This window comes from Onychostruthus taczanowskii, unplaced genomic scaffold, assembly GCF_017590055.1.
Source record: "Onychostruthus taczanowskii isolate IOZ18803 unplaced genomic scaffold, ASM1759005v1 scaffold32, whole genome shotgun sequence".
Classification (NCBI taxonomy): Eukaryota; Metazoa; Chordata; class Aves; order Passeriformes; family Passeridae; genus Onychostruthus; species Onychostruthus taczanowskii.
Window position 1 is genome coordinate 1,453,060 of NW_024500572.1, and position 14,171 is coordinate 1,467,230.

Genomic DNA, 14,171 nt, shown 5'->3' on the forward strand with positions numbered 1-14,171 from the left:
AAGAAAACATGTGGTTCTCTGGCATTTTGACACATCGTTTTAGCAAAGAATTGGACAAAGGTGGGGAAAGCGCTGCACTTAAAGGCCTCCATAAACCTGACACGAAATTCCAGCTGCAAAGTGCTCACACCTGGAAGCACCCCCTGCACAAATACCACGCAGAAAAGAGCAAGCTCTCCTCACCTTCCACTTCTCAGCACTTGGGCTTCTTTCCTTTTTTTTAACCAACCTTGGAATATTTAGGCATGTCCTCCCCTCCTGGTGATATTTCACCCCTCAGTGCTCAAAGACATTGGGCACAGATGTGGGGCAGTAATTCTTAAAGTTTGTTTTCAAAGTGTTCCTCCAAAGAGGGAGGCTCTTGCCTAAATCAAATTCAACATGGTGATTCAAGTATCTCATTTAAACTACTGCATTTTTGGTTTTTCCAGGGAAAAAGAATGAGCTGGCAATGGAAAAACTGGACCTGGAAACACAAATCATGTTTCTGTATATTTTGTTCCTTTGTCACGACGCAAGAATTTTCCAAAAGCCCAAAAACTACTGCCAGAAAGGTCCTCTAACAAAAAGTGAAACAAGGTAATCAAACATTTCCCTCTGCATTCCTTTGTGCTATTGCAAGTTTGTTTTCATGGCCAGTGTGATACAACGTGGTCAACCAGGGCCAAGCTCCTGAAGTCACAGCAACTACATCAAACACACCTTTCTTTTGGTATTAATTTTTTAAAAAATTTAATTTCATTAAATCAGATTTCATTGTCTTTTAAATGACACTGGCATTCAGCTACCTGCCCCCCAGTTACACTCCCTCAAATGTGGCATCCAGTGCTGTTTTTCTTCCCCTCGGTTAATGAAGGAGTTGTCCAAGTTATTGTTGATTTCGTTTGGGATTTTTCTCCCAGCAGCATTGCAATTAATTCTGGTACACAGATCCAATGCAATCTGACAAGGGCTATTATGGGGAACAACCTGGAATAAAACTGCATTTCTTCCTAAAGACAGGTGGTGACGGGGGTGGAAGGGAAGAGGAGGGTTCCTGGCCAGGTAAAGTGGCACCCAGAACAGGGACAGAGCCAGCCTGGGACACCTGAGCTGCAGCTCCCTCCTCTGCAGCAGCACCTCTGCTTTGGTTTCCTTTGCTTTTCCTCCTTTCTTGGGCAAGAATCTCAAAACCAGAGTTTCAATCTAAAAAGCCTCACTCCAGCATGCACTGCAATTCAGTACAGAGGGGAATAAACCTATAATCTGGGGAAATCAAGGCAGAGGAAAGAAATGCAGACTCTATTAAGCATAGCTGTGTGTAGCTGCTGTAGTTTGTATTTCACCAACTTTTGTCATAGCTCTTCCCACTTATTCTGCATGGTCTCTTGGGGTAAACAAAGCCAGAAACTCTGTGTTTGACTGAAAAAACATTGACATGAGAGGTGCACTGGGATATGATATATAAAGATTTTGCTATTTTTACATGTGCAGTGATATTTAGAAAGGTTGGGAATGATGTTTAGATCTTATTTATTTCTGGTCAAATGGATTGCCAGAGGATTTTTCTGACAGTGGCTGTTTACAATTCCGTGGCAGTGAATAATACGCAGAAAATGTGCGAGGTTCTGGGATTTCATTCACAAAATGCTGCAAAATGAATTCAGCTGAGGTGGGAGCTGGGGCCTTTTTGTGAGTATGTGATTTGCAGAGCACAACACCCCGAGAACACACCCCTCTCCAGGGCAGTCTCACTGCAGATTGTTTGAGCATCACAACAACCACACCTGTCAATTTTACATTGTGTCCTCACCTCTGCAGCACCACAGGAAGGGGGGAAATGTGTGACTTAAAGGAAGCTCCCATTTATCTCTCCAAGAGCCAGTGCCACTTTAAAGAGAGTTTTTCCCTCAAAGTGTTCTGACAGGCGTGTCACCAATAACTAAAACTTTACATTCAATATTTTGTTCACGTGCCCACAAGGAAGAGCACAAACATGATTATACATTGAAGTAAACCCACAATGATTAACTGAGTAGATTAACCTCCAGAACACTTGGACAGCTGTTTCAACATGCTGTCTTTGAGGGCAATATGCTGAAGCAGCTGTTCTTACACATAAGGTAAAATTGTCCGCTTTGTTTTGCAGTGGGAACACTCAAGGTCTGTTCCGTGTCTTACTGACTTTAACGCACACCTGGAGCGTTGCCAGGGCTCTGGATAACTTGCATACATTCCTTTTTTTCCTCCTTATTAGCAGCTTCAACAATGTCAACTCGTTTGCTCAGCAATATGCTCAAAACCAGAGTCAAGTGGCTTTCTGTCATCTTTACGCAGGATCTGCGCTCGCAGGCTGCTCCCTGCAGCAAGATCCTCCCAGAGTGCATGAATGAATTGGATTATTTTTGCATGTGGTTTTACAATAGCACAAGTGTTCCTTAAATGGAAAGCATGTCCTGGTCCATGGAGCTTTCTCTCCTTGTTTCCAAGGCAACTCAATACACAGACACATGCAAACACACGTGCGTGCTATTAATATTCCTTCTGGATGGGGGAATATCTTCATTTATCAATGAAACACTCAACAGCTTCTGTAGGAGTGAAAGACTCAGACAAACTTCTCACAGAGGAACTCACAGCAGGAAAACATTCAAGAAACTCTTCTCTTTGATTGTACAATAAGACCACAAGGTTTGGAAAGTTTTTGCACCAAGATCTCCTCCAGCCACATAAACACAGAACCCTGAGTCCACCTCGCCTTGTCCTGCAATTAAGCTTTCAGTCAAGCTCTTCCAAAGAGAGGGAAATAACCACCTGGGAGCTTGGTTGGCAAGTTCATGCCCCTGGATTCCCTCCTATGAAGAAGAAGCTGATAAAAATGGTGTCACTTTGTGCTTCAGGAGAGGTTCTGCAGCCTGGCCAGAGCCGAGCTGCAGGAGCTGCTCCTGACACTGCACCAGGGCTGAACCTGCTCCACGCTTCCAAATGAAACTCATTTCTGAACTAGCGAGGTCTGGGCACATAAGTGATTTGTCATGCTCAGCACTCCGTGCTAAATCACATTTATACCCTCTAATTCTCAATTGTAATCCTCTTTGGGATTGGCTTAATTGTTCTGCTTTTAAGAGCTGGGGGTCAGGCACAGCCACTGAGTGCTGAGTGAGAACTGCACAGTCTGTGCCTGCCTGATTCTGCTGCTTATCTGAGAAGGGAGATGTCACAAAGAAGGAGGCAGCTGGAAATGGCAAGAGATGCTTTCAAAGAAAGCACTTTGAACTCTTGTTGGTTCATTGTTGTTTCCATCTTTCTGATTTCTCCCTGGCATATGAAAGGCCTGATGATTGCTGTCACTGCCTGGGAGGTTGGACTTGTCATTCCCACACTGCTTTGTAGGGTTTCAGAGCACATCAGGCTTTGAGCCAGAGTTGGCTCTTGTCTATCTGAATACCCCATTAATGACAACAGAACCTGGTCTGTCCTTAGGGGTCAGGTTCCATGTCCAAAATAAAACCCACGGGCACAGTACACCTCAGGGAACTGCAGTAATCCCAAATCCCATGGCAATGCAAGCTCAGGGCAAGGCAAGCTCAGGCAAAGGGACCTGCTCAGATCTCCTTATACCAGGCATGGATTTGAAGGGACATAAATGTGATTTACCTCCAAGTTTAAGAGCCAGCAATTGTGCTGAAATGGGACGCTGCTTATACTGAATTCAGTTCAGCTCGGGGTTGATTTAGAAACAACTGGCTGTGATTTATGGTGTAGGGAATGCAGTAGAATTCCATTAACATCAGCAGAACACCTTTGCATTTCACTGGGGAGCCTGGTCCTCTTTTCCATATGTGATACAGGATGTTCCTCCTCCTTTGCATAAGTATTTGAAGCTGCGCTTTATGCAGCTCCACTCTGGAAAAAGATTTGGGGTTTATGTCACCTCTTGTTTGTAAATAAATTTTGAAAAAGAGGAAAACCTTCAGTGGATGCTATGAGAAACCCCTGACTTCAACGGGAACCATCCTGTACTAAGAAAACAGTTTATGAACCCAATTCCCTACATTCATGCACTCCCTAACTTTTCAACATTGTTCCAATTAACTTGCACACCATGTAGCCTTAATGATTCTAGGTTACATTTATACTACATGCTTCTATTTATAAATGGTTTATAAGGCAGACTAATCAATATTTAATAGACATTTTAAGTGTGCAGCAGACACGAGCAGCATGTGTTAGAGAAGGTCAAAGGCACATCAATAGCAGGGTTAGAAACATCTGTGAGTTCTGACTTGCAAATAACCCCCTGGGCCAACAGCATTCTGTAACAATATTAATAGCAATTATCCAATTAGTAACAGTTTTGTTAATAACTGAGTCTTTGTGAACTATTTTAAATGTGATGCAATCACACAAGGAAGCAATTCCTGTGTGAGGTGACCTATTCCATGGCAAGCATTAGGGAGAAATCTGTGGGTTAGGGTTTGAATGCCACCCTTCTCCCATAAGCCTGAACTAACACTGTAACATTCCAATGCAAACACCATTACGGTGTTATTTTGGGATTTGGGCATTTTATCATAGATCCTTAGGGTTAAACTCTGCTTTAAGACACATAAATTCAAATCTCACAGGAGCCTAGAGCTGCTTGCTGTGCATATCTGTGCGTGCAGGAGGCCACAACTTAGCCTTTTTATTTACAGAACCATTAATTAAATTACTGCAATTAAATATCAAATCAAATTGCATTAAGATACCATTAAGCACACAGGAAGTCAGAATCAGAGCTGGTATCATGGTTAATGAGAGCTGTACGTGGATAGGTTTTAATGCACTCTCTATAAGCCAGGTCCCAAAGGATGCAGCTGACACACACAAAACCAACACCTTATGCAAATATTCTTTCCCAATGTCCTAGTTTTTGCCCCTTTTCCAATTGTTTGTGTGGGTTTCCTGCTATTTTCCTCTTCAGGCAAGTCACCTGAAGCGAGATGGAAGAGCTTTATAAATGACAGCTTCTGATCAACTCAGAGCAGCCGAGAACCACAACATTCCCAGCTCCCAATTAGTCCACAGGACACAAGCTGCAATAACAAATCCACCTGGAATTCTGATTCTTCTTCTTTCTTTTCAATCTCTTTTCTAATTAACTGTAACAGTAATACAGATTTCTGGGGGTGGGGGGGAAGAATAGAAGTCAAGGGAATCTAAATCCCTGTTTTCTGCACTGTCACAGCCACAGGAGTGAGCAGCTGCTCCACCCAGCAAATCCCAGCAGGGGTAGATCCCTCCCTGCAGAGGTCCTGCATTGCCTGAGAAACGCAGGGAATCCCCCAAAATTCTGATTTTTTGCCACAGCAATGGAGTGGGAGGGCTCAGATCTGCACCCTGGGGAGCACACTGCAGCACACTGACCCTGAGTGCAACCCCAGCCCTCCTCAAGGATCCAAACCTGCTGCTGGAAAATCAGCACTGAAATGGAAAATGTTCCTGCAGCAGGCCCCTTGTAGATTCTTGCTGTGTTCTGAACTTAATGGTTTTCTTGAGAGTTTTACAGCAGAATTAAAATAATAATAATAAAATGATGTTTGCTTATGCACCGATCAAACTAGCACAGAACTCTGTGTGTGCCTGTATTTTCAGCTGGAGAAAAAACATTGAGAAGATTCAATATTTATGCAATGTTTTATGGAAGTTCAATAGAAAAATCCAATATAATTTCCCAATTAAAATCACCTGCTAGTTGACTTACATCCATTACTATTATCTCAAGCCACTGTATACTGAACCTATTCACACAATAGTGTTATGTGAACATGCATAGGTTAAAAATTAGTAATTACTGTGTAGACAATTCACTGTTAGCTATAGTTGAGTGAATATAATGAATAATTTATTTGATTAATTTTGCATTCCTTTTCCTCTTTGTGAATTGATCATGACCATGGAAAACTTGAAAATGTACTCATTTATCAGAGTTATTTTCTGTGAATAATTCTTAGCCTGAACATTTTTTTTTTCACAAAACAAACTATTCTTATTTGTGGACTGAAATTCACATCATGGGATAGAAACTACGGAGACCACTGGGATTGTTGCTCCTTTTGCTTAAGCAGATCATCATGGAAACAGCAGCAATGCTAAAGTGCTTTTACAAACAGAAAACCCAAACAGTTTGATGCTTATTTTGTTGTGTAAGCTACATAATAAAGAGAACGTATGCAAGTGATAAGCAATAGCTAACACTTGATTTTAAATTACAGATGAAGTGGAAAGTCTATCTTTACTTTGAGTTTAAATGCCCACAAGGAAAGGGGGAAAATAAGAAATATCTGAGCTGGGGGAGCACTGGAGGAAGGGCTGCAGGAGTTCACTGTCCATCACAGGGCTGGAGGGCTGCTGGGCCCAGAAACCAGGTAATGCTACAGGTAAATATTTCTGATTTCCATGGGCAGAGGTGGATTTGGGCTGGCAATCCAGAGGCAAGAGACTCCACAACCATTCCAGCTCCCTGTTCTGATCTGGAATTTAACAGTGTGGTTTTCCCTTTGAAATTTGCTCTTCATTAGGTGAGCTTCAAAATGGAGCCTGAAACAATGAGGGGCTTTGAGTCTGCACAGATCAAATGCATTCTGACATCCATAGAGCCAGGAATAAATGACACACTAATGAGACACCGAGATCAAATGCTCTGTTTGCCACTTAAATCCCCAGCAATGAGAAGCACATCAAGTTGTTAACCCGTTCCTGGCACTGCAGGATGCTGCAGGGTCCAAATGGCCCCATGTTTTCTTTCTATCACACTTCATTCTCCTGGCTCTTCCTCTTTTGCAGGGCCAAGCCAGCACCACAGGAATGATCTTGCTCCTGACCACAGGGAAACAAGAGGAGGAGGAAGGGGGATGAATGAAGTTTGGTTTTGGGGTTATAATTTCTACCTTTTTCCTTCCACTCTTTACAACAACCTTACAGGAACACAGCAGAGGCAGCAACAGCAAACACTGCCTGTGATCAGTGTGTCAGGGCAAGGAACTGAGGAGAGCAGAAACCGAGGGGAGCAGGAATTGAGGGGGGCAGGAATTGAGGAGGGCAAGAGTTAGGAAAGCAGGAATTAGCAGGAATTGAGGGGGGCAGGAATTGAGGGGGGCAGGAATTGAGGGGGGCAGGAATTGAGGAGGGCAGGAATTGAGGAGGGCAGGAATTGAGGAGGGCAGGAGTTAGCAGGAATTGAGGAGGGCAGGAATAAGCAAGAATTGAGCAGAGCAGGTTTGGACTCTCTTCCAAAGCACACTGCTCTCATGGCACTGAGGTTTTGGGCAGTGACATTCCCAGCTGTGGAAAGCAGCTGGAATGATCAGAGCTGTTGCCATTCTAATGCATTTACCAGCCCAGAAGCCCAAGGTCCAGAGATGATGCAAAACTCTGTCAGCTCCTCCCTGTCCTTGTTCCCACGTTTGCCCCATTCCTGAGCTGGGGAATGCTCTAGGGACAAACACAGAGCAGGAAAAGCCAGCCTGCAATGCTGCAAGGGCCTTCCTGCCCCATTCCTGTGCTGGGAATGTTCTAGGGACAAACACCAGAGCAGGAAAAGCCAGCCTGCAATGCTGCAAGGGCCTTCCTGCCACAGGGCAATCCATCCAAACTGCAAACAACTGACAATGTGTGGGCAAATCTCTGTAATTTGGGGAGATTCAGAGTGACTTCCAAGAGGTGGATAAGTGGGAAATGCTGCCTGGAGGACTGGATCCTAAAGGATCTGGAGCATTTGGCATCAGCCTTCTCTGCATGTTCATTAATATTTTGGACTTTGATTGTAACGAGTATCAGCAAGTGTATCAAATTTCATGAAAGCAAATTATTGGTTCACAGTGGAATAACATGGTGCTTTACTCAAGCACGAGGATGAAAACCTCATATAATCTCCAGCTATTGTCACTCAATGTTTATCATCCAACACAGTAGAATACAATTCTTATCTTTGATGGATGTGGCACACAATAGCTGTTTTCTTGAGTGCATCATAAATATTAATAGTATTCACAGAGCTTCTTAAAATTTGTCATGTCACATTGCTTTCATGGAAACACTCAAAATGTCATTATTTTTGTCCCACCAATAGCAAATATTCCTTTAGTTTCTTTCTTTTTCACTCACAAAATTAAATGGTAGAGGATGTTTAACTGAGCAGAGGAAAAAAGGGATAATGGTTCACATTGAGCCATTCCAAAACCTACTTCAGATGCCCAGAATTAGACTGAAAGAGGAAAAAAAAGTGATATCCTTTGGAAAACACAGTCCAGTTAAAAATGAAACACTTGATGAAATGGAGGAGATTTGTCTGGAATTTCATTTTTGGAAGAACACTGAGGAAGAATGCTGACATGACCAAAATGTTCCTGTCTGCCATATTCAGAATGGGACACTTTCACTTCAGGAGAAAAAAAAAAAGAAGAAGCGCTTTTTTTCTCCCAAAATATAATATTTGTACATTATTGGGTCTATCCTGGGCTGCATCCAGAGCAGGGTGGGGAGCAGGTCAGTTCTGCCTCTGTGCCCTTGTGAGATCCCACATCTGGGACCAAGGGCACAGGATGGGATTTAGGGTCCCCTCCAACTCAATCATTCTCTGATTCTGTGATTTAATCAAGCTGAATCAAACACCTCAGTTCTACACAGCAATAAGTTTTTCTGCTGTTAAACAGCTGTGATCACTAAAATGGCTTTTCAGGGTGTCTGATGACAATGCCAGCTGAAATCCCCTGGCCTTGCCCAGTCAAAGCCCACGAGGACATTCCTCATCCCAAAATAGAATATTTGTACATTATTGGGTCTATCCTGGGCTGCATCCAGAGCAGGGTGGGGAGCAGGTCAGTTCTGCCTCTGTGCCCTTGTGAGATCCCACATCTGGGACCAAGGGCACAGGATGGGATTTAGGGTCCCCTCCAACTCAATCATTCTCTGATTCTGTGATTAATCAAGCTGAATCAAACACCTCAGTTCTACACAGCAGTAAGTTTTCCTGCTGTTAAACAGCTGTGATCACTAAAATGGCTTTTCAGGGTGTCTGATGACAATGCCAGCTGAAATCCCCTGGCCTTGCCCAGTCAAAGCCCACGAGGACATTCCTCACATCTGCTCCCACACATTTCCCTCCCAGAGTTTTTCAGAGTCAAAGCCTTCCCCTGATCAAACTCAATAAACCTTCAGTGCTTTGTGTTTTGGTTGATGTGTTCCAAGAAATCTTTTTAAATTTCATCTTTCCCCATAAAATTCACCCTGTGGTTTTAGGAGCAGGCTGACAAAACAAAACCATTTAATTCTCTATGACAATTAATTTGGAGATGGTAATAATTGCACAAGATCTTATCTCTGCTACAGAGACATAAAACACTTGCTATGGGCATGGGAAATGAAGTAATACAAAAGAAGAATCTCTTTTTTCCTATTCAGTACTCTCTCCACAGTAGTTAATTTGCTCTGAGTATAAAATCAATCCTTCCAATGTGGGACTTTAGGAAAGCTCAAGGCTTCAATCCTGCTGCCATTAATCAGTGTTAAAATTCACACTGAAATCTGTGATCTGGGAGCCACAGATTCCAGTTTTATTTTAAAACAATGTTGATAATCCCTAATATTTCTGGGATGAAGATCCACTCTAGACTGAATTTACATTTAATTTTTTTTTTTTTTAATGAAATGATGAATGTTGGGAAGGACAAAATCCCACTCAGGGCAGGTTCCTTTGCATGCAAAGTACAACAGAAAGGCACTGCTAAAAAGGAGCTGCAAAGCCAAAGGTCAAAGTGATTTCAAGTAAGAAATATGCATTAAGTGCAATGGATAAACACATAGGGGACAATTTTGCACATAAATGCATTTAACCAACTTCTGAAAGATACATAAATCATCTGGGTTTGCTAGAAATCACTGATCCTGTCCTGGCTTTTTTATACTTCAGAATGAAGGGGGTTTGGTTCTTATACCCAACCCCAGAGCAAGCAAAGGAAAAGCTGGTAAAGACTGACATTTCCTGGTGTAGTTTAAGGTGCAGGTGAGCTGCTTTCTAAGTCTGGGCCACCTTCCACCTTGTGAGTGTGCTCCTTTAATTGATGTCTGAATATAAATTCCATTAGCAAACCATAATTTCTGTAGGAAAAATAAATTCTTTAAAGTTTTTTGCTCAAACAAATCAGCCAAGTGTTGCACTCAGCAATCCTCTTTCAGCCTGAGTTACAGAAATGGGCACCTTTAAGGACAATTTTTCTGGGTGTTCTTGTCTGGCAGCAAGCAGAAGTGCAATTCTCCAAGCTCCCATTTAAAGAATCCTCACCAGAGCAAGCACAGCCATGTGTGTAAGAGACTCACAACCTCACGAAACCTTTACTGCACCAACAGCTCCCATTTTGGGGGAGGAAACAAACTTCCTGAAGACATAGTTCAAATACTTGTAGGAAACGGAGAGATGTTTGAGGCTGATGGGCACAGAGCCTTGGGGAAATATTGATTGCTGAATTAAAAAAACGCTGTGGAACAATGGCAGTCTGGGACTTACAGTTCCATTCCTACACGAGACAGGATTTGCAGCGTGGACACCTGAAAGAGCAGGGCTGCCAGCCACAGACCAAGCCTTCATTTTCCCAGATAAGAAGACAATGCCAGGTATTTCTCTATTATTAAATCTATTGTTCCTCAAGCCTTCAGCCCCAGCTGGAGCCTTCTTACATAAACCAGTTAAGATACATCTCCTCAATGTCTAATCCTTTACTTTAACTAAGTTCCTGGTTGCCTAGAAACTCTCCAAAAGACCTGGATTTTAATTTTTTTCTCTTTTTCTTTATATTTTTGCCAACTGTTAGTTAGGTAACAGATTAATCAAATCACAGGTGTTTGTGACAGAAGCCTGGGTGACAGACTGAAAGCTGGGGCAATGTTTGTTTCCTGCATCCCAGGAGTGCCAGACTCCACCGACGACCTTGCTACCAGCAACTTTCCACAGCTATGGAAATTGCAGATGATGCCTGCTTAGATCAAGAGCAATAACTGAGAATTACAGAATTATATCATCACTGGACAGAGCAGATTTATCTGTGCTCTCAGTTTCTGTAATTAGCAGGACATGCACTTCCACTTCGCAAGATTATGATATCACATTTTTATATTAAGATAAATCAAGCTGTCTAGTTTAGATCCAACTTTAGAATGTTCTGCTGGACCTTCTGGATGCTAAAACACACCTTCTGCTGCATCAGACATCAACCAGATTCACAACTCCCAGCCTATGTCAATGCCATAAACATTTTAAAATAATCACCTGCTGTGTTTAGAGTCAGCAATGGTAACAGAAGACAGAACAGCAGATTTTTTCCCCTGATATTCAGCAGCACAACAAACAGAGGAACCAAAAAGGGCTCTGGCTGTGCTTTCCTCACCCTGATCTGTCCTTCTGCTGTGTTTGATGGGAATGGATCACCTTTACTGTGGGAAATGTGAGTTCCATGTGTTAATCTGGGCACCAGGAGCTGGAAGAATCAATGAGCAGAGATGTTTCTACAGAATTCACAGAATCACTGGGTTGGAAGAGACCTTCAAGATCACTGAGTCCAGCCCAACACCTCGACCCAACCCTGGCACCCAGTGCCACATCCAGGCTTTGTTAAACACACCCAGGGATGGTGACTGCACCCCGGGCAGAACATTCCAGAACTTTATCACCTTTCTGGAAAACTTTTCCCTAATATCCAGCCTGCATTCCCTCGGTGCAGCTGTGGAACCGAGCAGAGGAACTCAGGGCCACCTTTGTGCCCACCAGGAGGATGGTGCAGCCACAAACCTGAGGTGGATCCCAAACTTCCCTCCTCAGCAGCTTTCAGAGCCATTTCCACAGCTAAAATCTCTCAACAACTTTTTATCTCAAGAGATTATGACAAAAAATTAAGATAAAACTAAATATTCCTTCCACTACCCTTCAAAGAAACCTCCAGGAGCCAAAATATTCCAGCTTCTAAGTTATTCTCCCATCCCTGCTTTTTCAGCTGAATTAAAATCTAAACAAAACAATACTTTAGGTGACAAAAAAGCATTTACAGTCTTCAAAGCCACTCATCCCTGCTGTCACTTATTCTTAAAGGTATAAATTCTACCTCTTTTCTAACCAAAATAGTTTTTAGAGACAATAAACAAGAGCTTTGTAAGATTAAGTGTTTTAAAAGTACCTTTAAGAATATAAAAAGGGACTTAGAAGTCATTCAGAAACAGGTAAAACTAAATAAGAGTGACTTCATTTCCATTTAATTTTCTATTCTCATCAAGCTTAGTTTATTCAGGTCTGATTAATTAATGTCTACAAAGAGTTCCAAAAATATAGAACACTACATAAATACTAAATAATAATAGAGTACTTAAGGAAAAGCTCATTTGTTAATTTGCACGGAGTTTTAGGAATTAGCATTTATTTATTTCTTTATTTCCCCTGTGCTAGCAGGTCCATCCAATCCCTTTTAGCTTTTTTAGTAGAAAATACTTTGGCAGCTACAGGACAAAGGACAAATGTTCATGAGGAAGCAAGTGAAAAAGGGTGGGTGGCATCTGAAGGATGGAAGTGCTGCAACATCCAGCCTCTCTGGCTCTTTCTCTGCTTTTACACCCCAATTTCCCCACTGAAATCCTTGTTCATGTGTAAAGCTCTGGTATTAAAAAGTCCATCAGGCCCAAACACAGTTCAAAGGCTCCTCCTGGCCTCTGATTTTACCAGGAGATATTTGCATTTTTTAAATAAATCATCAGCTTCAAGCTTTCCACACACATGCGCCTCAAATGCTGGACACCTCCATCCTCAGGAAATATTTTCTCCTTTCTGTGCAACTCAAGCCAGGCCTTCTGTTAAATTGGTCCTTTGCAGCTCACTGGACTATTTGGCTCTTTTGGGGAAAAGCAGAGCAGTGAACAGCCCAGTTGTTTGGCTTAGCAATGAACTTTCCCACACGTGCAATGCTAATTTATTCCACTGAAAATGTCCCCACTAATGACACCAGTGACCCTCAGAGCACAGCCCTGGCAGCCCCATTCACTCAGAGAAGACAAGGGCTCCAGAGGAGCTATTTCCATGTAGCAGGCCAATAACCCACAAACGGGAAAGGATTTTCACAAAAGGCCCAAATGGTTTCCAAGGAGCCATTACGGCACATCAGGTAAATAAAATATTATTGAAATGTATTTTTTGCATTTAAATCACTTGCAGCAGGTGCATAGGAAGCAGCTTATAATAAAAAGGCTCCCATTCCTGGAATACTAACGAGGATCAACGGAAACATTGAGCAAAAGGGAGCAGGAACAGGTTCTTAGCATGGCAAGGGGAACAATTCCTACAAAAATATTCAGGAAGAGGGAACAGGGGCAAGTTCTTACCATGGCAAGGGGAATGATTCCCACAAGAACTTTCAGAAAAAGGAACAGGGGCAGGATCTTACCATGGCAAGGGGAAAAATCCCCATAAAAACATTCAGAAAAAGGAGCAGCAGCAGGTCCTTACCATGGCAAGAGGAACAATTCCCGCAAAAACACTCAGCAAAGGGATCAGCAGCAGGCCCGTACCATGGCAAGGGGAATGATTCCCCCAAGAACTTTCAGAAAAAGGAACAGGGGCAGGATCTTACCATGGTAAGATCCTGCCCCTGTTCCTTTTTCTGAAAGTTCTTGGGGGAATCATTCCCCTTGCCATAGTAAGGACCTGCTGCTGCTCCTTTTTCTGAATGTTTTTATGGGGATTTTTCCCCTTGCCATGGTACGGGCCTGCTGCTGATCCTTACCATGGATAAGGGGAACAATTCCCATAAAAATAGGGATCAGCAGCAGGTCCTTACTATGGCAAGAGGAACAATTCCCACAAAAACACTCAGGAAAGGAATCAGCAGCAGGTCCTTACCATGGATAAGGGGAACAATTCCCACAAAAATAGGGATCAGCAGCAGGCCCTTACCATGGCAAGGGGAACGATTCCCACGAACATGGTGCGGCTGACGAAGATCTCGGACACCACGAGCTCGCTGACGGAGTCGTCCCGCGGATATTCCACCTGCCAGGTGATCTGCTGGGCCCCTGCCAGGCTGCTGCCGTTGTCGATCTCAAAATCCATCTGCAGGATCTCGTAGGAGGTGGTGTTTGCTCTGGAAAACAAGGCAGAGTTCCCCACAACGTCACTG

The 14,171-nt window shown here is 42.9% G+C and overlaps 1 protein-coding gene across 1 annotated transcript in view; it reads right to left on the reverse strand.

The window, feature by feature from the left end:
• TMEM132B (transmembrane protein 132B) overlaps positions 1-14,171 on the reverse strand; it is a 158,180-nt gene that overhangs the window by 53,044 nt on the left and 90,965 nt on the right. The window contains exon 4 of the mRNA XM_041410398.1: positions 13,949-14,135. Coding sequence (XP_041266332.1) covers positions 13,949-14,135 — 187 coding nt within the window. The remainder of the gene's footprint in view (positions 1-13,948; positions 14,136-14,171) is intronic.